This window comes from Cyprinodon variegatus, unplaced genomic scaffold (assembly GCF_000732505.1).
Source record: "Cyprinodon variegatus isolate N-32 unplaced genomic scaffold, C_variegatus-1.0 Scaffold30, whole genome shotgun sequence".
Classification (NCBI taxonomy): Eukaryota; Metazoa; Chordata; class Actinopteri; order Cyprinodontiformes; family Cyprinodontidae; genus Cyprinodon; species Cyprinodon variegatus.
The window spans coordinates 241,661-264,695 of record NW_015150483.1 but is presented as its reverse complement, the minus strand read 5'-3'; the positions used below and the strand labels follow the sequence as shown (position 1 = coordinate 264,695).

General features: G+C 36.6%; 1 protein-coding gene across 2 annotated transcripts in view; it reads left to right on the top strand.

Annotated features, from left to right (window-relative positions):
• Positions 1 to 682: 682 nt before the first annotated feature.
• Positions 683 to 23,035, top strand: part of ttc39a (tetratricopeptide repeat domain 39A) — a 28,959-nt gene continuing 6,606 nt past the window's right edge. Inside the window, exons 1-14 of one of the 2 annotated variants that reach the window (XM_015400131.1) lie at positions 683 to 885; positions 2,326 to 2,376; positions 2,525 to 2,575; positions 2,878 to 2,934; positions 10,649 to 10,753; positions 17,388 to 17,519; positions 18,931 to 18,971; positions 19,203 to 19,270; positions 19,348 to 19,412; positions 19,543 to 19,642; positions 19,858 to 19,923; positions 22,200 to 22,308; positions 22,399 to 22,466; positions 22,574 to 22,633. In XM_015400131.1, coding sequence (XP_015255617.1) covers positions 833 to 885; positions 2,326 to 2,376; positions 2,525 to 2,575; positions 2,878 to 2,934; positions 10,649 to 10,753; positions 17,388 to 17,519; positions 18,931 to 18,971; positions 19,203 to 19,270; positions 19,348 to 19,412; positions 19,543 to 19,642; positions 19,858 to 19,923; positions 22,200 to 22,308; positions 22,399 to 22,466; positions 22,574 to 22,633 — 1,026 coding nt within the window. In that variant the 5' untranslated portion in view covers positions 683 to 832. Of the gene's footprint in view, positions 886 to 2,325; positions 2,377 to 2,524; positions 2,576 to 2,877; positions 2,935 to 5,698; positions 5,886 to 10,648; positions 10,754 to 17,387; positions 17,520 to 18,930; positions 18,972 to 19,202; positions 19,271 to 19,347; positions 19,413 to 19,542; positions 19,643 to 19,857; positions 19,924 to 22,199; positions 22,309 to 22,398; positions 22,467 to 22,573; positions 22,634 to 23,035 lie in introns of those variants that run through there. The other variant, XM_015400139.1, reaches the window with a different exon arrangement.

Here is a 23,035-nt window from a genome sequence, read left to right as displayed (position 1 = left end):
TAATATGTTTTCATAACTTTCACAGATTTTTTTATAACTTATGAAAGTCAAGCTTTTTATTATGGAAGAGGATGAGGGCCACTGAAAAAAAGTTAACTGATTTTTAAATTTTATTTAAGTTTAATATGATTAAAGTCAGAATTCTGACTTTTTTCTCAGAATTCTGACTGAATTCTAACAGCTAACAAACATGTTAGCATCAAGCTGTAGCCATGTCTGTTTTAGAGATTAGCTCTGACTTTAATTCTGAAATTAAAGTCAGAATTCTCAAAAAAAAAAGTCATAATTCTGAGATTAAAATCAGAATCCTGGAAAAAAGTCAGAATCCTGAGATCAAAGTCAGAATTTTCAACAAAAAAAAGTCAGAATTCTGAGATCAAAGACTGACTTTATTCCCATATTAAACTGAAATAATATTCAAAAATCTTTTTTTTCCAGTGGCCCTAATCCTCTTCCGTATTTTATTCTTATAAATGTGACCAAATGTTTATCTTTAGAAATAATTTATTTTCTAACTCTTATATGGGAAAAAGGTGTTTATCAGCTGATACCTATTTATTTTAAAACTGAGGGCTTTAGGACCAAGGAGCCACATTCCTGTGCATGTCAATAGAAAAGTCATTATGTTGGTAATGAGAACAGCACACCTTTCTACACGTCAGGAAGCAGGAAGAGGCTCAGCGGCTCAGCGGCTGCTCTCCAACACTTGTGTCCGTGAGAGGTGAGTGAGAGGCGGCCCCTGTCCTCTCCTGCTCCCCGCTCTGTGTCCCTCCATGTCCGCGGTGTAAAAAGCTGCTCTGTCCGCAGTCTGTTTGGAGCCACGCGCTGTGGGATGAGTTTCATCAACAACCTGAGGCGAAGCGTGAGGAAGGATGAGAGCAAGAAGTGAGTACAGTATAGAAGGACAGCCGGGAATCAGTGCAGGCCCTGTCCTGTCAGAAAGTGCCTCTTTATTACACTCATCTTTCCTTATCACACAGTAGATAAGGTTGATCTCTGAGGAAGCCTTTACTCTCAATGTAAACTGTCCCGCTGACTATCAATCATTCAGTCAGGGAATAAGTTAAAACTCATAAATCTATCCTAAACTTTCTGTTCAGATATTTAGGAGCAGGATAAAGTGAATGATAATGTTTTTTTTAAATGCTCTCCCTGCTGTCATGAGCTCTGTAACCAGTCTGCAGCCTGTTGGACAGCATTGCTTGATGTGGTGAAAGGGGATTATAGCCAGAGTGATGACGTAGGTCTAATGGAGTACAGGTAAACGCAGGGCTGTCAGAACTAATGCTTTTACATATCTACTGTAAATCTAATATGATGTCAGAAAGGCATTGATTCATTGATAGACATGTTCATGTTTAGGGAAATAAAGATGACCTGATCGACATAGACTTTTAATGCGACAGGTGTATCTGTCAGGGATTTTATTCTTTATTTTTACCATGATTCAATTTAAAGTGTTTGCACTTTTAGATGTATTGAATCACAGCCATAATTGCAATATTGGTTTGTATTAAGGACTTCTTGTATGTATTATTTGGTAGGATGTTTTATTAAATCTAGGGCTGAAACAATTCATCGGATTAATCGATTATTGAAATAATCAACTAATTTCGTAATCGATTAATCTTTAACTGGATTGTAGACACTGTAAAACATGCCTTTAGCTGACAGAGCGACACACTTAGAGCGGTAATTATATCAAAGTTGTAAAGAAAATATGTAAACATTTTGCATTTACAATAAAAATAACTTTTTCGTCTCTTGATATGTTAAAACCAGAACTCCTCAAGTAGAAAAATTTTAGTTTCAACTGGTTTAATTTAGTAAAAAATCTTCTTTAAGGAACCTTTGGTTGTCCGATTATTAATCAATTAATCGAAAAAATAATCATCAGATTAATAGATTTGCAAAATACTCGTTAGTTGTAGCCCTCATTAAATCATTTTGTGCATACTGGGAGCTGAATAGCTCATTATTATAATAATAATACCCTTAAAGCCCTCACCGGCTGGTATATATCTTCAAACTGAGAGTGGTTATAAATTGTTAATGATTAAAACAATGAAGTGGAACGAAGATTAGGGGGTCATTTTAGCTGATCAATATTGAAATGTCTTGCATTAATTGCATGTTTTTATTAAATGATGCAGCCTAAGCCGGTTCTTACTTAATCCATTATGTTTAGGGTTCTCTTCTCATTAATGTCATACATTTCAAACAATCCTGTGAAGCTTTATCCCTGAGATTTTCCACTTCCCTCCTCAAACTCCTCATCTCTCCACCAGGAGATTGTGTCTTACCTTTTCTTTGCTACGTTCACAGGGGTGCTGAGCAGGCTTTAGACGTCCCAGACAGCCCAGACTCCCCGAGCCGGTATGTTCACATTCACTCATTTCTTTTTTTTTTTTTTTTTCTCCATACAGTCGAGAACAATGAGGAGTGAAACCACAATTAAAAAAAAAACAAAATCTGTTGTTAAAGCAACCGTGTAATGCTGATGCTCAGTGGTTATTTTTTCCAGGCTGTCGGTCATAAACACCCCAGAGCTGGACCCCATCATCACCGACTTCAAGTAGGTGTCCCAGGTTTAGAGTTCATATGGTTAAAAAGTACAAAGGATCACAATTAATAAAAAAATACCCCCCCCCCCCATATCAGATCACATTTACAAATAATGTGAAACATAAATAGTATCTGAACATTTAACTAAGGTCCATATATGTACCTTGGGAGTGTCTGTATCTGTCCTCCCTGTGTTCCTTTGGTTTGCATGCTTATATTTCACAAACAATAGCAAAGCTTTTAGCTGGTTTTATCTCTCTCGAGAGTGCCTTCTGCTCTCTGAACACCTTCAATTTTGTTCCTGTGTTTCAGGTTACAGCTGCCCGGGAACAGTGACGCTCAGGGGTCAATGAATCCATCTTCAAATGGGTAGGGCTGTACTCTCAATGCTTTGTGGGACAGCAGAGAAAATCCGAGTTAGATTACAGAAATACTCAGAAACACAGGCAGTAGGCAATTTGGTACAAGAAAACCCAGATCAGCATGAATTGTTTGAAAAAAAATGGAAATAGGATGATTAGTACCACTAGAATAAAAATAAAAATACCTCCACAATAAGCGAGAATAAAAACAAGGACTTTGATATAGGGAACAAAATCCAACCTGTCTGTCAGAGACCAGTTTAAAAGTGCAAAAATCCCATTATTTATGCGTTTCTTAGTAACCAGTTATAGCAGTCTTATTATAATTTCATAGTGTAGTATAGTTTTAATCCTGTAGCCAATTAAACCCTTATGGCTGAATATTTCTATTTCCATACCAGATACACTGACCTACAAAAGCGCATACTTTTTTTCTTTTATTTTCCTTTATGCATCCATAAGTCTGGATGTATTTTACTAGTTGGATTTAATTTGTTTACATTTGCTTACAAATGAAAAGTTTGTTTCATTTCTATTCAGCCTTCTACGATAAATATCAGTGCAACCAGTAGTCTTAGAGCCCCCTTTGTTTTGAATAGAATCCATCTGAGTGGAGTTTAATTGAGTCAATGCCAGAATAAGGCTGTTCTGAGAACACCCCAGAGGTTTGCTGGAGAACATTAGTGAAAAAACAACCAGGGAAAAACAGCAGACAGGTCAGGAAAAGTCTTTTGCTTTAAAATAATAATAAAAAAAAAAACAGTGTTCAGTCATTGAATTAAAAATGGCCAGATAAGGATAGTATTTATGTGAGAATTAACCAAGGGGGCTATGAAGAATGTAGGGAGGAGATCCACTTTTAGTGGCTGAATGGTGCACTACTATATTGACAAACAGCAATATCTATGACTAAAGATATCCAGAACAAAGATATCATAGATGAGCTTCAGTAAATATTTCTAAGTTATAGTCTCCTCTGACTGCCTTGTTAAAATTCTCTAATGATATATTGATTTGCAGCTTATAATAACGTTTTACATGATACTTCTCATACATCACTGCATAGAGAGATAGGAAGGAACTGCTCTGACGTGGTTTCCTTATTTGAGCAATAGAAACTTTTCCATGTTTGCAAATAATGTCCAAAGTCATTACCTTGTTGCATGGTGTTCCTCAGGGCTCAGTCTTCGGCCCCATTTTCTCTTCTGTATTTTGTACATCAGTTCACTTGCTAAGACCAAAAGTATCTCTAACAATGTGACTTATTGTTTGCTGAAAACACTAAACTGTACCTTGAATGAGTCAAAATTAGAGATTAGCTTACATTCAAACAGACCACCATCTCTTTTCATGTGCTGCTCTAGCATAAGATACAATTTGATAAACTTTAAATTTAATGCAACTTGTACAAAATCCAACAAGAAGATGAATATTGCAGCTTTTATTTTCTCTGGTTTAGATTATTTTACCTCCCTTTTAACATTTTTTAACAAATCTGCTGTCTACTGTTTCCATTGGGTTGGCTGCATGGGTGAACTAGCAAATATCCAGAAGGAAGTGCTCTGGTCAGAAGAGTGCAACTTTTTGGGCACAAATGTAGTGAAGTGTTGGTAGAAAGAAAGATGGACTGAGCTAACGGGACACTCCTGATAGAAAACTGTGGCAGATGTTCGCCTTCTATCAGAATGGATGCACCCTAAGAAAAACAGATAATTAATGTTTTAGAATGTCCTAGTCAAAGTGTAGGTCTAGATCTGATTAAAAAAAAAAAAAAAACCTTGGCAAAACTTGAAAAGAAATTACTGGACAAAAAAGCTGCCATTGTGTTCTGACTGAGCTAGAGCTATTTTATAGATATGATAAGTAAACATGTCTCTCTGTAGACCCTCTAGGCTGCTGCTGACATATTTCCACAGACATTAAGACATTATGCAGAAACAGAAAGTGTATTCAACTCTCTGCCACAATACTTAGCAGTGAAGCTCTATCTTTCTCTATAATTAAGTGAACCTGGCAATGGCAGGGTTGGGTTAACAACTATTGTCAGAAATGTGGCTGTATGAAAACAGATGTGACATTCAGCACATTTTCTGTTAGCAAAGCTGCTGATGGTTGGTGCAGGGATAGACCTATGCTTAGAGCCTCTGTCCTCCATGCAGCTCCTGCCCACTACAGATATAAAAACAAAAAGAATAGTTATATGAGGTGTAGATATGGTCAGTCCTCTTTAACATAGTGTTAAACCGATGGTTGGGATGTCGTCTGCTGTTTTCTGAGTTTCCCCCCCAGTGGGAACAGCTGTGCTGCGTCTGTGGCCTCTGTTTCAGGACACGCTGCAGTCCTCACTCTCTGGCACTGCAGCACACTCAACCGGAACTCTACAGCAATCATTACCTCTGACCTATATAGAGCTATATCTTCTTATTCTCACTCTTCTCTTTTCTTTTACCCTTCTATACCAGCTTGTATAAAAAAAAGTAATCAGGCTCTGGAGCTTTGGACATTTAAACCCCACCCTCTTAGTTTGCTTTGACCAATCAGAACAGACACTGCAGTGAGGTTGGAAATGAGGGGAGGTGGTCCAGGCTTTTTTATTTGTGTGTTTGTGTGTGTGTTTAGGGCAGCACAGATGGTGTGTTCTCTCCTCATGTGTGATGGTCATGCCAATCTCATTAAAGGCTGCTGTTGCTGCTGCCTCTGACCTCTTCCTCCCTCCTCCTCCCCTCCCTCCTTCCCTCCCACCTTCGCTCATTCATTCTTCTCCCTCTCCTTTCTTCTGCTGCTTCTGCTCTAGTGTCTGCAGCCACTGAAAGAAACGCAGATCATTATTTACTCTGCACCGCCAGTGAAGGCCAGAGGCTCACTTCTGCAAATTTACTGTCTGCTACCTCTCTGTCTTCCTTCTAACACACTTTACCAGATGAAAATGTCACAAGAAGACGACACTCTGTCCACCGGGTAAGATAACATGTTGCATGTTTTGCTTCATCACATGAGGGGGAAATGTATTTCTTCTGGTCTTCTGACACTCAGGCAAGTAGGCGAGCTTACACTTTTATATAAACAAGCCTCTAAGGGCTTGATACGGGCTGGAATGAGTCGACAAACTAATGCTTCGTCACTCCTGTGGGGCTACGTGCGTGCGTGGGTTAGTGCAAAAACCGGTGTGCATGACCACATGGTGTGATGGTTTTATGTGTGCATCTGGCTGATAATGAAAATCATTGTGTAAGTTGCTCTCTGGAGAAATTAACAGAATTGCTGACTTGAAACTTTATTGAATTATTGGGACGATGCGTGGTATGCACATCCTGGAGCTGACGGGTTCTTTTTGTCCGACTGATTGTTTAGCTGCTTCTGTCTTCAGCTTTTTTCTCGTTTTAAAGGTCTTGGTCGTGTACTGAATGAAAATTATTGATATGCTGTTTCCTCAAGCCTGAAAGTGCCAGAAACTTGCCTTCTAATCAGGTGGTACCAGTTATATTGGTTTCTAGTTAGAGCTCACTAAGTGAGAGTGGTTTCCTGAAGAAGAGTTGTCAAAGCTATTAAATTAACATCAATTATGAAGTTTATTAACCAGTGGTGAGCCATTATGTTAAATACTGTTAACAGTCAGGCTTTTATCTTTAATTATAATCAGACATTCAACTTAACAGAGAGGCCATTATATTTTTAACTTAACTGACTCCTTTTATTGACAGATTTTTATCCTGTTTTTTTCAAAAATATTTTTTTCTATCATGGTATTTTGTGGGGTTAAAATAGGCAAAATATGTTCTAAATATAGTGTAGGGTACTTGAAGGATTTTCAAAGTTATTTTAATTAATATATCCGATAAGAAGTTATTTTGGGTTATAATCAGGGTTATAATCTCTCCTATATTCATAAGAGTCAACTGTGACAATGACGAGCTTTACTATCAGAGAGAAAGGGGCGTGCTGTAAAAATATTTAGAAGTTAGAGTACAATTAAATTTACGCAATTCTGTGATTATTTATTTGCATAATTCATTATAAAAAATTTACTTTGGCCAGAAATGACTTGTTACAGTCAGGTATATGACTATGAAATTGGGGTTGTGATTGATAAGATGGTAAATTATACTTTAGAGTTTAGTTCAGTTGCACACCACATCTAAAAAGTAATTCAAATTTTTTTATATTTAAACAGCAATAAGACAAGTGATTATATAAGAAGGTGTCTTGTTATAATACAATCAGAAATTTCTTATGTTTAAAGGAAACTGTATAAATTGACCTAAGAGTTATAAATGACGCCTCACACCCCCCCACCATGGACTGTTCTCGCTCTGGGAAGAGGCTTCAAAGCATCAAATGCAGCTTCTTCCCCACTGCTGTTAGACTGTTAAATGTTGAATAAAAAAAGCTGAATGTTGCGAAAGCTGTAAATCATATCTCAGTCCGAGTTTTACATTTGATCATTGCTGCGCCTTAAGAAATGGAAACGTCTTGAGAGCTTTGCAAAAAGAAATTTCGTTTTGTATACACCCTGTGTGTAGAAAATGACAATAAAGTTTGTCTAAGTCCAAGTAAATAGCGGACGGCTGTAAGTTAAATAAAATTTACAGTAGAGTATTTTGGTGTGTGGAGAAGTGCGAGGTTAATACAAACGCTAATTAAAAACTCAGCTGTATCTTGCTCTAAAGTCCTTGTCATTCAAACGCTACATGATGTTATACCTTTAGTGTAGGAATTACAGATAAGTCCGAAAATGTAAATACTTCAGTCTGTTTTGGCTGTTTATGGATATCAAACCCTGTTCCTAAAGCTGTTTACAATAATCTAGTATCTAACTGTTGGAAATGTTAGATATTAGATTCAGAAAAAAAAATACATACGTATAACATGAATTTGAATATGCAAAGTTTGTGTTCACTTTGGGAGGCTGTGTAGTTTCTGTTTGTAGTGATACGCATAAATCGTCTGTGCAGATCTTTACAGAGGATATACATTATCTGGTAACAATCTCAAGACAAGAGGATGTTAACCGGTGATGATGTATAGTTTATCTTTTTTTATTTTTATTATTATGATAAAGAAAAAGAGCTCAGCAAATAAGAAAAAGCCTCAAAATGTATTATACCTATTTTCTGCTTACTCTGAAAGAACAATAAGAGTTTATATCATTAGACATTAGCTGACAAATTAAGACTGGGCCTATGCTAATAGCATTTCGCATGTCACTTTATCTACATCAGATAAGCTAAATATTTTAAAATGCATGCAAACTATATTCACTTTATCTGTATCTACAGATCAGACCAAAATAATCCCCTTTATTATTTACTACTGAGATTAGTTCAAAATAAACAATAATAGTAAATTAATTGATAGTAGCTGCACAGAGGAAACATGAAGGAAAGTGCAGGTCAGACTGGCTCTATGGAGTCAGGAGTCACGTGTGGGAGGACATGTGACGTGTAGGCGTGCTTGTTTTAATTTCTTGGCCCTTTAAATGGTTATGCTACTTATACTGTGGAATATCATTATTTTGATTATTACAGTTATTCAGTACATAACTTCTTGAAAACACAATCCTTTAATGCTACATTTTCAGACTGATTTGTGATGAAGGAAGGCACACCAATTGTACGTGTGTGTGTTTTTTTTTTGTTTTTTTTTTTAACCTCAGAACGAGTCTATGTGTTATCAGGAAACTGAGCTTTTTCCTTGTTGCTGGTCATATGGTGAAGGCAGGAGTCACCCGCATGTCATTAGCCCAGCCTGCCTGGAGCTGTGTGTGCTCCTCCATCATGGTGATCCTGTCTGCCTTCATGACATGATTTTATTGTTTCTCTGTGCGGCTAACAGACAAGAATTTAACAATTTACAAGTCCCCATTGTTTGGTACATTATTTGCTCTGCTTTTGCACTGGTATTTCCCTGTTTAATGTTTGTTATTAAGGCTGGCCTTGTTCGCATTAGAACTAACTTACTGCAAGCTACCTCCCCTCCTGACTCAGACGTATAACTGGAAATCAGTTATAAAGCTGGTAGTCTTTGCAGTCTTAGAGAAATATGTATGGGTGCATTATATATCAGTGCATTCTTTTGGAGTAAGAAAACTGTTCTGGGCATACAAAAAGTTTCCTTAGTCCAATTCTGTTGGTTTATCATTCTTTCAGCAACATATCTTGGTTTAGCCTTGTAGCACCCATGTTTAACCATGAACACATGAGCACCCCTGCAACAGCTGGCCGTGCTCATCAGATTCCAAGATTCCCAACTTCTTCACACCCTCACCAGACATGTAAATCCTCCAAGTAGCTCAAATTTTCATAATGCTTTAGGAACTACTACCACTGTGCGCATGGGGTCCCTTCACTGTTTGGGCTGCCGCAAATAAAAAACATCCCACCAAGCATCTGAAGCAAATCAACCACAAACAAGAAAAGGAAAGTCCCTTTCAGGCCCCCTACAAATAAAAAAATACATGCACACAGGTACATATAGGCTTCTAAGCTTGGGGGATGCATAAACACTCCTTAATTTCACAAAAAAAAAAAAAGCTAAACAAAGGTATAAATATTATAGGCTGCATTTCATAGATAAAATGTTCTCAAAGGCAACCCCAGATCTCATAGTTGCATACTTATCATACAAGAAGAGGAATTTAGGATTGTAAAGCCTTGATATGATTAACTTATTTAGCGTTAAGTCTTGCTTAATGTTAAAATTTCTAAAATGTGCACTGAAACTAATGTGTCATGTGTAAATTACTGCACAAACTGAGAGGTGATAGTGGTGTGTGTTCTGCACAGAAACTCCCCTTACCTGCATCCTCACAAGTTGCTAATAAGTTGATTATATTGATTCTCATAGTAGGACTGAAACTAGAAGTGGAGGTGCAGAAACCTCCTGTATATAGGGGCATTGTGAGGAAGTACATCATGCAGAAATAATACTCTGGGAATTAGCTTTGTTATGACAAAAATAAGCAGGAAAAAAGCTGTTTGTCAAGTACAGTGTTTATTAGTGTCATGCTAACTTTCCACCATATAGTCCGGTGCTCTGCTGACCTCAGGCCAGTCCTAATCGAGTGTGTGAAGAATCTCAAGCTGATGCTGCTACTCATCATAAGGAAACATGATTTCACGTGTAGCTTTTGTCAGCCATAGCTTGTGCTCATTTAGGGATGCTGTCACGTGAGGGTCATCTGAAGGATGAAGCCAAAGGTGACTGAGTCCTGACATGACCTGGTCATCTTTCAACACATGTAACTGGCTAGAGTCATATTTGAGACAAATTTTTACTCTTTTACTGTTTTATGTTTTCTGGATAAAAACATTTTTTTAAGCAGCTTTAGCTGTTACTGATTTCCTCTGTAATTTACAGTGTAACGCAAAGATAGAAAGAGATCAGGTCGGTCCATCTATCAGGCTCATGCTGCCTTTGTTCCTGTTTTTTATTTTCTTATCTGAAGTACAGCACTTGTATTGTGAAAAATGTTATAAACAGGAAGCATGTATAGGTCAGCAGTGATGGTCTGATATGAAAGAGAATAAAACATAGAAAATAGCTAGAATAAAAAATGCATTAATAATTTTAGATTACTTTATCAGGAGAGCTATGCTTAATGTGTTGTTCAGTTTTAATTAATGAAATAACACAAATTAAGTTTTTTTCAGCTGGTTTATATCAGCTAAAACATACTGTATAACATTTTATTGTGTTTAATCTGGATGTATGTGGTCCTGCAGGTGCTCTCGGTCCGACCTCTCGGTGGCTCTGGAGGACTGCATGGCTGCCCTCGATCTGTTCCTCAGAAATGACTTTGAGGAGGCGCAGGCCCGTCTCTCAATCAGGTAAGACCACAGCCTTAAAATGAAATTAACACAGATTTAATGCGCTCCAGGCTTTCAGATCTCATTGGTAAAGAAGGGATTTTATAAGAACATATGCAGACTACTTGATACAGAAAGATTACTTAAGCAGACAGTGGAGGGGTTTGATTTGCTTTTACTGAACCTTTTCTCTGATTATGAGTCTATTTATTCTAGATCTAACTGAAGTGATTCAGTTAAGAGTTTTGATTGCTGGTTATTGGGTTGGATTCATCTTCTCTGGAATGTTCTAATCATCTTTGTGTTGGTTAAATGATTTTTTTGGTTGCTTGAGAGCTTCATGTAGTGCCTAGTTTAGGGGACTTCCTGACAGAAATCATGCAGCGGTTAAATAACCTTGATCAGTGACCTGGATATCAAGAGTTATGTGCTTCATCAACATTTCATTTGAAACTTAATGACCTGGATGACCTTTTTGACAGCATATTGTCACTTTAACATCATCCCAGCAAACTGATGCCTACATGAAGCAAGACTGTAGACACCAATCCTAAAAACAGCAGCTGCAGACGCACCAAAATATAATCTATTTAGTTAAAAGACCATCGTAAATAAATTTTACCTTTTTCTAAAGGCCACCCTTTTACATTTACATTGTTCCTAAACGGATACGGTTCATTAAAAAGCTTTGGGCAGATGGACTTTAAGGTTTTTTAAGCAGGAAAAAACTGAAATCCAGCTTTGAAACAATGTAGTTTGAGCATGTGTCTTATTTCCTCCACCTGCCTTTTTTGAGCTGCTGCATTTCCTCATTCCTTCCTAACCCTGTTATAAAATTTCCTCTAAAAGAATGAGTCCAAATGAAGAAACAACTGTAGGCGTTTAACTCTTGGTTTGTCCATCTTTTGCTCTCTTGGTATGTCATGGTTTTACACACTTACTACATAAGGAGCTTCACTTACCCTGATGAGATTTGCTTTATATTTCTAAAATGTCAGCATAGTGGAGCTTAATTTACAGCATATGACATCCTATTCATTTATGTCCACTGAGGCTTTGCCATATTTTTCTTCCAAAAAGTGGTCGGTATCAAAAACAATAGAATAGAGTTGAATAGAATAGAAAATCCCTTTATTGTCCCTCAATGGGGAAATTCTGGTGTTTCTTCCAAATAGTGGTCAGTATAAAAAAAAAAATATATATATATATAAAATAAGTGCTGCTATTTGATTTTGGGTTTTAAAAATCATAAAAAAACAAGCTGCACAATAAGCCACACATGTGGCATATCACACAGCTATAAGCACTGCTTAGACCTTATTACTTGCAATGCATTCAACATCTGCTGGACGGCAATAGCTCATTGAAAATCATTGGTAAAAGTTTGATCACAGATCAGAGGAAAATATGAGGTTGTCATGACCGATAATCTAAACATAAAAGAGAATTGGTTTCATGTGATATTGTTAACCTCAACATGAACATAGAGAAATGCTTCCCGGCACTTACAGTTCACATGCCTGTATGGAGGATCATCTAATGTCAAAAGTGAATTACATCCTGCATCATAACCGTCCCCACACTAAAGCTGTTTAGTTGATTTATTTTTTATAGCTGAAAGGTAGTAGCTCAAGTTGCTGAATACACACAATCACTCATCAGAGGTGAACAAAAACTCTGAATTGATGGAAAAAGCAGTGGGTGTACAGGAATGTGATAAAGATTGATTAAACACAACAGAAATATCAGCCATACTCTTCTTAAGTGAACCTTTTCTTGTTTGCTGTAGGCGTTGTGGGCAAATTGTTGACTATTAGGACCAGATGAGGCAATACATTTCCACAGCAGTATTTCAATATATTTTACATTTATTTTGAACTAATCGTGATGGCCTTTGCTTATTAATAAAACATTAGTGAATAGACAGTTTCAGAAACATATTTTAGTGATGTTTTCAGCCAGCTGGGAAAGAGTCTGCCACTGGCAGCATCTCTTCCAAGATTTCTTGCTTTGTGTTTCATTGATAACTTTGTAAGACCGAGGATCAGTCCCACCCAGTCTCATGTTTTGTACTCCAGTGCAGTCATGAAGTTACTCTATTGTTGGGTTTTTATTCTTTGGACTATTATCAACATTCTTATCACACTGTAACTAATATTTCCTGCTCCATAGAAGGATTCAAGTGGGGTGGGCCAGTCCTTATAGCCTCGGCTTTTAATTTTCTGTGCTGACTTCCAGTAAGACACGCTTTCTGTCACCTGACACCTTGAGCTGATAAATAGTTACTCAACTGGGATTAATAGATAGATTTTAGTATTGTCTAACTTTCTAAAAAGCCACCATTTATTCTATTGATATATTAAATACAATCAAAGGCTACTAAATAATGATAAATCTAAACATATTTTGTTTTAGATTAGTTATGATTACCAAACTCTTCTTTTTTTTTCTTCTTCTTCCACAGCACAAGCAAAAGACTTTGTTAAGATAGTGGCTAACGCTGGTTGGAGGGTGTCAAACAGTTAAATAGATGGTATGACGATGAGGAAAATACGCTATAGGGAAAAATTAAAGCCAAACTTCAAGATATTAACAAAGAATGTGGATAATGATGCTTAACATACCACTACATTACTTATTGTCCTAAAGAGACAAGGTCAATGTTTGTGGGAGTTTGTCACAAAACAGGAAACTTTTGGCCAGAGCTGAAACATGATGGCCTACAAACCTGACTCACTTCCACGTCCTGTCAGGAGAAATGGGTCAAACCCCCTGCAGACTGTGGAAGGATCCACAAAACATTTAAGATCATACAGTTTAAAAGACTTTCTACTGAATATTGAGGACAATTAAGTAGACTTAATGAATTTAAAGCAAAAATGTTTCTTCCCTGCGCATTTAGAAAATAGAAATATGATATTTTTAAAAAATGTAAAAAAGGATACAATAAATGAAAAAATATCTTTTGAAAAAATAAAACAGCAAAATTACCTTCAAAACCTTATTTGATAATGAAGTTTTATTTCCATTTACAAAACATGTTAATTGCTGACAACAATGATTGAACAAAATTCACTCCATAGTTTAAAAATAAAGATTTTTATGTTAAAGAAATACTTAAACTCTTCTCCTAGGGTTTTTTTTTTTGCCCCTTCAATTTATCTGTTTTAAAACAATAAACCCCAAAGAGTTAAAACACCAGAACAAATCTCTGCTGTAGTGTTTTTGTATTTTGTCTTTTCAGTTCACTAATTTCTCCATCCGTTAACCTGTTCAGCTTGGATAAGTGCTTACATGTGGACACACTTAACTGGGCTGAAACTAATGCATTATCATGCTGAGTTCCAATGAGTCAGCCTCTATTTCTGCTGCCTGGTATTATTTTCCTCTTACAGCTGATGAAAACACGTCATCTAAGAGGAGAAAATTAGATCAAACCAATAAAAAAAAAAATGTTATTATCCAGACAAGATTGATCATTGAACATCATTTAATCATCTCAATATATTAGAGATAAATCAATATCAGTATATGACGATAGACCAGTATCAATAGAAAATAAATCTGATAATATTTTCCATAATTCCACAGAACTTTAATCTAGAACCACATGATATTCTGTGGGATTGAGGCAGATTTAGCCTCTCAGACTCTCCCTGCCTAACTGGTAGCAGGGCTGATCTGTTTTTAAAGGTGAAAGCTTATGAAAGGCTTATATAGTGTTACATTTTTCAGACATATTGCTCAGCCATAGTTTGAGATAACCTGATGAAGAGGCTGGTATAGGTACAAGGCTTCATTTCTAGCGTTTTATTTAGCCCTTTTTATATTATTTACAGGTCTTAATTATTAAAATTGATTTTCTGCATTTTTTTTTTTTGTTAAAGCGGTAATACCAAAATACTTGTCTATCAAAGAGGAAATGTGAGTTGTTGCTAGCTTCACTTTAGATTTCCCTTTTTTTTTAATTAAAGATTGCTAAATGTTTTTATTTGGGTACAAGAAGTATTTTGTATTCATCATAGGCTGTTTTATTGTATTTTCTTTTAGTTACTCATTTATCAAAGAGAGGATGTGAAGTTACAGTCGTTACAGAGGTGCTGGTCGTTCATGTGACGGGAACAACCAAAGTCACTCGACCTTAAACTGACTGGTGAAGAACCAAATTACTAAGAACAGCAGGAGGTTGATTCATTTTTACTGAATCTAATTCAGTGAGTATTTAGGAGAGCAGCCCAATAGGGGAGTCAGTCAGCTGGGAGGGAGAACATTTGCATCATTGCAATGTGATAGAAAGAGCCATGCAGTATTAATTTGCTAATATGCTTACCAGATCCCTGCCTTACATGCAGACTAATATTACTGCTAATTTTAATTGAAAAATCACTGCATCTACCCATGCTATTGTTAAGTCTGTAAAATTAAAATTATGTCCATCTATATAAACAACATAACACATTTAAATAGAGTAATGACCTACACTGATATTGCACTTGCGTCACATATTAAAGCTAGTGTATGTTGTTTTAGATCCAGTGTTTGTTTCCCTGACAGCAACAGAGTTAGCTCGAATAATAAAAAAGAACAAACAAAAAAAAGCTACCAACAAGCAGCCTGGTACAAATACATTTATATTTGCTTCTAGAGATATATCGGATTGAACACCTCAAGTCTTTAATAAATTTAGACCTTGTCCTTCCTCCTAATGTTCTCTTTCAGAGTGGTTTGCTGAAGGCTAATGTTGGAATGTTTAGACTCTTTGTTCAATGTGATTTCAGAGATAATTCGACCTATTTCTGCATATTTCAGTGCAGCTCTAGTCAGTCCCGTGCAGATAAAACCTACAGACAGCCAAGGGAAATTTATTTGTACAGCCCAATTCACTACAAAGATTATTCAAAGTGCTCTACATTAGTTAAATAATAAAATGGACAGAATGTAGATGGAAAATAAAAGCAGAATAAAAACAAGTAAAATAAGTACAAACAAGGTATTAAGTACTTTAGCAGCTTTTGCTCCCTCTTAGTGAGTTTTTATTTGCACACTGTGCAGATCATGTCATGCCACACAGACGGGAAACTGCAGCACTCAATGCAGGCTCTCTTCACTATAGTGAGCAGCGTTAAAGATGAAAAATGTTTTTCTAAACCATGCACACATAGAGAGATTTCACTTTTTGAGTAATAGCAATAAAAAATGAGGTAACATTCTTTTTTTGGGGCTTCTGCTTGCATAAAACACACCTAATAAACCAGGATTACAAAAAATTGTTGGTGTTGTTCAATGATGCATTACTCATTTAAAATGGCTTAATTTAGACCTTGTTTGGGCTGAGATCCGAGCGCCCTTAACAGGAACACAGGCAAAAATGCATTCAGTGTTTACTTGCAAATAAATGTGACTGTCAATTATGAAACTATTGTCCAGACAAGGAGTTTGAAGCAAATTAATTTGCTGCAGATTTTTAACTGCTCCTTTTGATATCTTAAACTGTGACTCTGGTTTCCTACAGCTGTTCAGCTGAATTTAGTCCCCTTTGCGTGCAGTGATGCTCCGGTTGCTGCTACGCTCTATGATTCGAGTTAGCATGGGTAGAGCATGGACCAAGGCGTGCCTGGAGTTAAGTCTTTAAAGGAGATTACATTACAGCTCCTCCCTTGAATAATGGAACATTGTGTTAAAAATAAACAAGTCTCTGGTAAAAAAAAAAAAAAACAACAAAAAACATCTAATCATTACATCTAATTTTATGTCTTCAGCTTTAAGGTTTCAGTCAGTGTTAGAATTGCTGTTGCGCTTTGGTTAGCCTGGAAAATGGTAATGTAAAGCAAATTCTAGTGGTTTTTCCTGTGGCTCAGGATTGTTTGGCTGCCTGCTCTTCTTACTTCCTGGTTGTCATTCAGCTTTGACATAGTTTAAACCATTATTAAAGCCATTCAAGTTCAATATCTGAGTAATTTATTTCATTGCTGATTGCTTATGTGCTAAGACAAAATTTGAATTTCACACAAATTTCCTGCAAAAATTGACCTCTTATGTATAGGAGGTCAAGGTTGCTGCTGTTTGTCCAGTTTTGTTTTTTTTTTTTCCCAGCAAATTTTCTGTGAGCTGTGAAGTTCGTTCATGCAGACATTAGTATACAACCAGTTAGAGCTGACGGATCACGCGGCAGGTCAATGACTCGGTGTGGTGAAGAGCGCTGACGTGTAGTGAGAGCAAACCTGCCGCATTCCTGCCTGCTCACCTCTATCAGCAAAACAAACAGCCAAACCATGTCTTTTACTCTGCTAAACACCGAACACATTCAGCTATCTCTACCACGGGGACCACCACCCTGATTGGCTCCAGAGGGATACCTCTGCAGTGGGCTGTTTTTACTTTAGCCTATATACATGGGGGAATTTGTCCTGATGATGTTTGAAGAACTGGTGTAACCAGAATTTGAACTAGTCCAACTAGAAGAGCCATAAAAAAAAATGCAGCTGATGTTTTTACTAAAACCCAGTGGGGTCAATCCTTCTTGAACAAAAGATGTTGGTCTAAGAAAGAGTATGACTTATAAAAAGGTTTATCTTCCTCATCATGTTTCTTTCACCATTTGTCAGGTCTAGAAATAAAATAACTCACACCCGCCTTTTTTTGTTTGTTTTGACAGATCCAAAGACAGCATGTATCACGCCTTGACCTACGCCACTATTTTAGAAATGAAGGCCATGATGACCTTCGACCCTCAACACATTCTGACTGCGGGCAGTACTATGAAGGATGCGCAGGCTCTCTGTCAGCGGTGAGACTTTCCCACAGTCTGAAGATGAAATACAGCTGTTCCACCAGCAATAAAGTAATAAATGTACAGGCAGAGCATAGGTCCTCTCTACTTAACAAAGATATTGTATAAAATAAAAATAAAAAGTTTTAGTTGAATGATTCCTATTTAAGTTGCAGATTCAGAAATTTAGACACACGTTGACGCAGCTTTTGCACACTGAAGTCTGTGATTGACGTCATACAGAAGCTGAAAAACAAGCTGGGACAATCCTGACTCATAAGCATGAAAATATTACAGAGACCTGCTAAATTATTAAAGTATGTGACCAGACCTGCAGTTTCCTTTATGGAAATTATTAGCACCGCTGAAGCATTTAATACATGAGAACCAAATGAAAGGCAGTGTTACGCCACTGGTTGTGTAGTTCTCTTTCCACATTTGTCACAATGCAGCCGTAAAGATTAAAACTTTTATATGTGAGCAGCGCACTGTTGTACATTAGGGGGAAAAAATGAATAGATTAATTTAAAGTATATTACCAAAAGAAAAAAGAATCTGTAGTCAGGCATACATTTCTAGCTGTCCCCCATTTCTGCCACACTAAATAAAATCTAGAAACTAAAAACAGATAAATAATAATAAATAAACTAATAAGCTGTTGATAGATTCTCCCAGCTGGGATAATCTATTAATATATATAGATGAAGCTTGTTTCTGGCTTACACTAGCCACACTGTTCAAAATGAATATATCATATCCCCCTGAGCACACCCTACATACAGTGAAACATGGTAGTGGCAGCATCATGCTATTATGAAGACGGTAATGGGAAGATATGTGTATAAGAAGGTGGTTTGGTTGAATAGAGGGTGAGCTATGAGGAAAAACCTGTTAGAGGCTGAGAGAGAAGGTTAGGATCAGGATCAAACCAAAGCATGTTTAGAATGGCCTAGTCAAAGTCCACACCCAATCAGATTGAAAACCTGTGGCACGACTTTAAAACTGCTCTTCACAGATATTCTTAACTTTATTATTTCAAGAAAATGCACATAAATACCTGATGTACAAAAGACCTGCCTACAAAAAAAAAAAACAAAAAAACTTTAAACTGTTTGTTCAAGAAAATGTTTCTACAAAATAGTTGCTCAGACAGGCTGAACACGAATGCACAGCGATTGTTTTAGTATTGTATTTATATTAGAACAACAAAATAAAAAAAATAGAAAATAAATAAAATAAAATTTGCCTTTACTTCACAGCTGTACAGCACTTTGTAGTCTACCACCCAATAAAATACATTTACCTCTGTGGTTGTTGACCAAAAGTAAAAAAAAGTTGAATGGGTACTTTTGCACCATGCTGTAAATCTAAACTGACTCTAGTCGATATTTTAAAAAAGAACTTTATTTTTGTCTGTTTTCCCTTTTAGAAACAGAAAGAAGTCAAGCTTCTCAAAAAGCTTCACAGAAGGTCAGTGAGAGTTAACTATTTTACCACAGTCTTCTAGATATCAGTAGTTTGCATGGTGTTGTCTCTTAAATGTTGGTGCATCAGTCTAAACGGAGAGAAGTTTTTAGTTTAAATCCTGTTTGGTGCATTAAGATTAACATGCCACATATGTAAGCCTGTATATATCCTGCTGTTGCTGCCTCTGTGCACAACCAACCTGTATGGATGAATAATTGCTAGTGTTCACCTCAGAGGAACTTCATGCAGAGGTTTGCTATGCTGAATGTCTTCTGCAGAGGGCAGCACTCACCTTCCTTCAGGTCAGCCTTCACACATCAGACAAATGGCAGCCTGCAGGGGAATCTGTCCATATATAACCTTTTCTCTTTCTATTCAGGATGAAAACATGATTAACTTCATCAAAGGAGGTATTAAAGTGAGGAACAGCTACCAGACATACAAGTGAGAATCTTCACTCTTAGCTCAGACTTCTGCTGCTTTATAAGAATTTAAAAAATGTTGTTCCACACTTTGTGGCAGGATTTGATATTGTGCTTTAGTTCAAATTTCCTGGTCTGTCTGGTCCTCTCAGAGAGCTCCACACCGTCCTGAAGTCTTCTGGATACACACACGGTGACAATCACGGTCATTTCGAGGGCGGCGTTAAGCTGGGAGTCGGAGCCTTCAATCTAGTGAGTGTGGAAAAACAAAACTTGGCCATGAGGTTTTAGAAGCCCAAACTGATGTTTAAAACATATATTCAACATTATTTAGATATTAAGAAGCAAATAGAATACATAGATAACAAAAACAGACCTGATCCTGTTTGTGTGAATTTAGAATTAGTTGATGTTTACCCTTAATTTAATGATAGTGTGAGCTTTTCCTGTACCTCTGCCTCCTGTAGATGATTTCCATGCTGCCGACACGAACACTGAAGCTGCTGGAGTTTGTAGGATTCTCTGGTAATAAGGTGAGTCTTACTCAACCAACAAATCGTTTTGTTTTTTTTGTATTTTTAGAGATGAGCCACTTTTGATAAACAGCAAGACCAACAGTAAGGATTTATATCATACAGTAACAAGCGAACAATAAGAAAAAAAAAAACGAGATAAGCAAGGCTTAAGGTAAAATGAACAGAAACTCACAAAATAATTCCAAATAATCCAAAAAATACATTTAATTCATGTCATTTTTGATCACAGCATAAAATCAAAAACTAGTACAGCAAATACAACTAAATAAAATGTATTTAAAATTAAAATAGAGGTTCAAAGAAACTGCAGATGTGATGAAGTTGAAATTTGGTAAATTTAGGAATAAAACGTCCAAATTGTTTAAATTCAGACAAAGCAAAAGGAGAAGAACCGATGCTTGCTTTCGTGTTCACTGTCCCAGCTGTTTACACATCTTCAGTAAGGCAGCTCCACCAATCAGAGATTAACAAGGAAGAGGGATTATTAAGTATTCCCTCACCTATAATTCTTGTTTTTAATTCTGGTATCAATACATTTTTCAGAGGCCTATTTCATTAAAACCAAGATAAGGAATTAAGTCAAAATTTTCCTGAAATCGTGGCTCTTATAAAAAGTGCATAGTCATATTATTTCATTTCTTTTGTTTTATTTATATGTCAGTAACTCACTCTGATTACATACAAAGATTTTCTGAATGATTGCCACGTCCTGCCGGTGGGTTATTTATTTATGTTCATTTTTTTGGTAAATACAGCAGTAATGCATTAAATACATGATAACCAATCTATAAACTTTAAGATCTGCGCATTTTACCATATTGGCCTTTATTTTAGGTTAATAATTGTTAATTTGAGAAAAATGACAAGTAACTTATTAAGTTGGTGTGTCAGTTAGGACAGTTGGTTAGGGAATGTGTGTTTTATTTAGGCATTTAGTTGATCCACCATTGTTTGCTGAATCAGTGAATCTGTGATCGACCTCATGGTCTATTTAAAAAAAAAAAAACATCAGATCTGCGTTTAGCTTGATGTCTCTTAGTTGCACCTGAGGAGCCAGGCATGGCGTTCTTGGAATGGATAAAGCCAGGATCCAGATGGATCCAGATGCACCCTGGCTTTATCACTGGTTCTGGAATTTCTGAATTCAGCTTTCGTTAAATAGGCCTTAGAAGAACTGATTAAGTTGCATTTCCCAAACCCTGAACCTTTTTTGAAAAAAATATATGAAACTAAATATCGTAATAGTTTAAAAGAAAATGTTCCCTAGATTCAGTCACAATGAAGGTAGTTAAAACACACATTTATAATCTTAGATATATGGGCCCTTTTTTTTTTATTTTATTTTTTTTACCATTTCTCACAAAAACAGAGTATTGCATTATATCAGGCATCCTGAAGGCACGCTGTCCTGCAAGTTTTATAGGTTCCCCTGCCTTAGCACAACTGATTCTAATGATTGCAGGTCAGCAAAAGCCTGTTAAACAACTATTAATGAAAATCAGCTGTGCTGGAGCAGGAAACATCTAATACCCGAATGACAGCAGCCCTCATGGACCGACTTTGGGCATACCTGCATATATGATAAAGGCATGTGTTCATGTCTCTAAATACGGCTGTGAGACTTTGGTAATGATCCTTAAGTGATCCAACAGCCCGTGGTGACCTTTCTCCCACCTAGACTTCCTGTCATTCTGAGTAAACAGAACATCTTTTTAAAGTTCTTGAAATGGAGAGGGATCCCTTCCATTAACAAAAATGATTCCTTTCAGTATTCATTGACCGGTTGAATATTATGTCATCATGTATCATTTGCTGAACACCGTTATGACTGTAGTAAACCTGAAAGGTTTTCTAAAAGGATGAAATGAAAGGTTTTTTTTTTTTAGCTCCAAACTGACTTTGATTGATTGATCATAATGACTAAGGCAAGTTAAATTCTCTCACTTTTACGTTTGTCTTCATATGACCCGTCAATGGTTCTTATATTTTTTATTTTATTCATGCAAACAATATAGAAAGCAGAATTAACTGGGAAGTGTTGCTTACCTCACTTTTTACTGGAAGTCTCCAGCAGAGGGCACCCAAACAGAGGACTTTTTTATGAGGTCCTCTAACATTGTAGATATAGCAGACAAGTCTGATCCTCCACCCCACCATTACATCATAGGATATGTACCAGTATTTTGGTTCTGTTTATGATTTTACCTGCTGATCTTCCCTTAGCAGAGGCTTAACTTATGCTCATGTCTGTCTATGTTTGTGTGCTCCTGCAGGAGTTCGGCCTTCAGCAACTCCAGGAGGGCTCTGCAGAAAGCACCTTCAGGTCATTCCTGTGTAATATGCTCCTGCTATGTTATCACACATTCATGAGCTTCATACTAGGTAAGTCAGGATGCAAAAACACACCGACCTGTGAAAAACAATGATGACAAACTCGGCTCAGCTAATTCTGGATGTTTTTTTTTTTTACAGGAACTGGGGAAGGAGACGTTGAAGACGCAGAAAAGCTTTTGCAACCATATTTGAAAAAATACCCCAAGGTGTGTGATAATAATTGTTTTTAGATTATATTTATTTATTTAGATTAAATGTCTTTCTGAACTGAATTGTCTTGTGTCATAGCAAATGTCGTTTTGATTTTTTCTAGGGATCCATCTTTTTGTTCTTTGCCGGTCGAATAGAGGAGATTAAAGGCAATCTGGATGCTGTAAGTACTCTCATCATGGGAATACATCAGTGGCACGTTACTAGATAGCCCTTATTATGGCGACTATTGATGCACTTCCACCTTGGCTTAAGTGTGCTTTGAGGTATTCAGATTGAGCCTCAGGGTATTTTCAGATCTCTAAACCTATAGTCAAGAAAACCAAAACGTATGCTTCATTTGTTTTTAAAGTTCTAAAAATGGTATAACAAATAACTGAAATCAAACTTATAAATTTAGGCTTTGATTTTAATATTTTCCCCTTTTTACATTTAATTTGACACAATGGATGTAAAGCATTGACTGTTTATTGATCTGACATGGTATTGGAAAGAAATAGTCTTTGCTGTCCTGAATGATTTACAGAATGCACAGGATCATGTAAACATAACCACCACTGTGCAT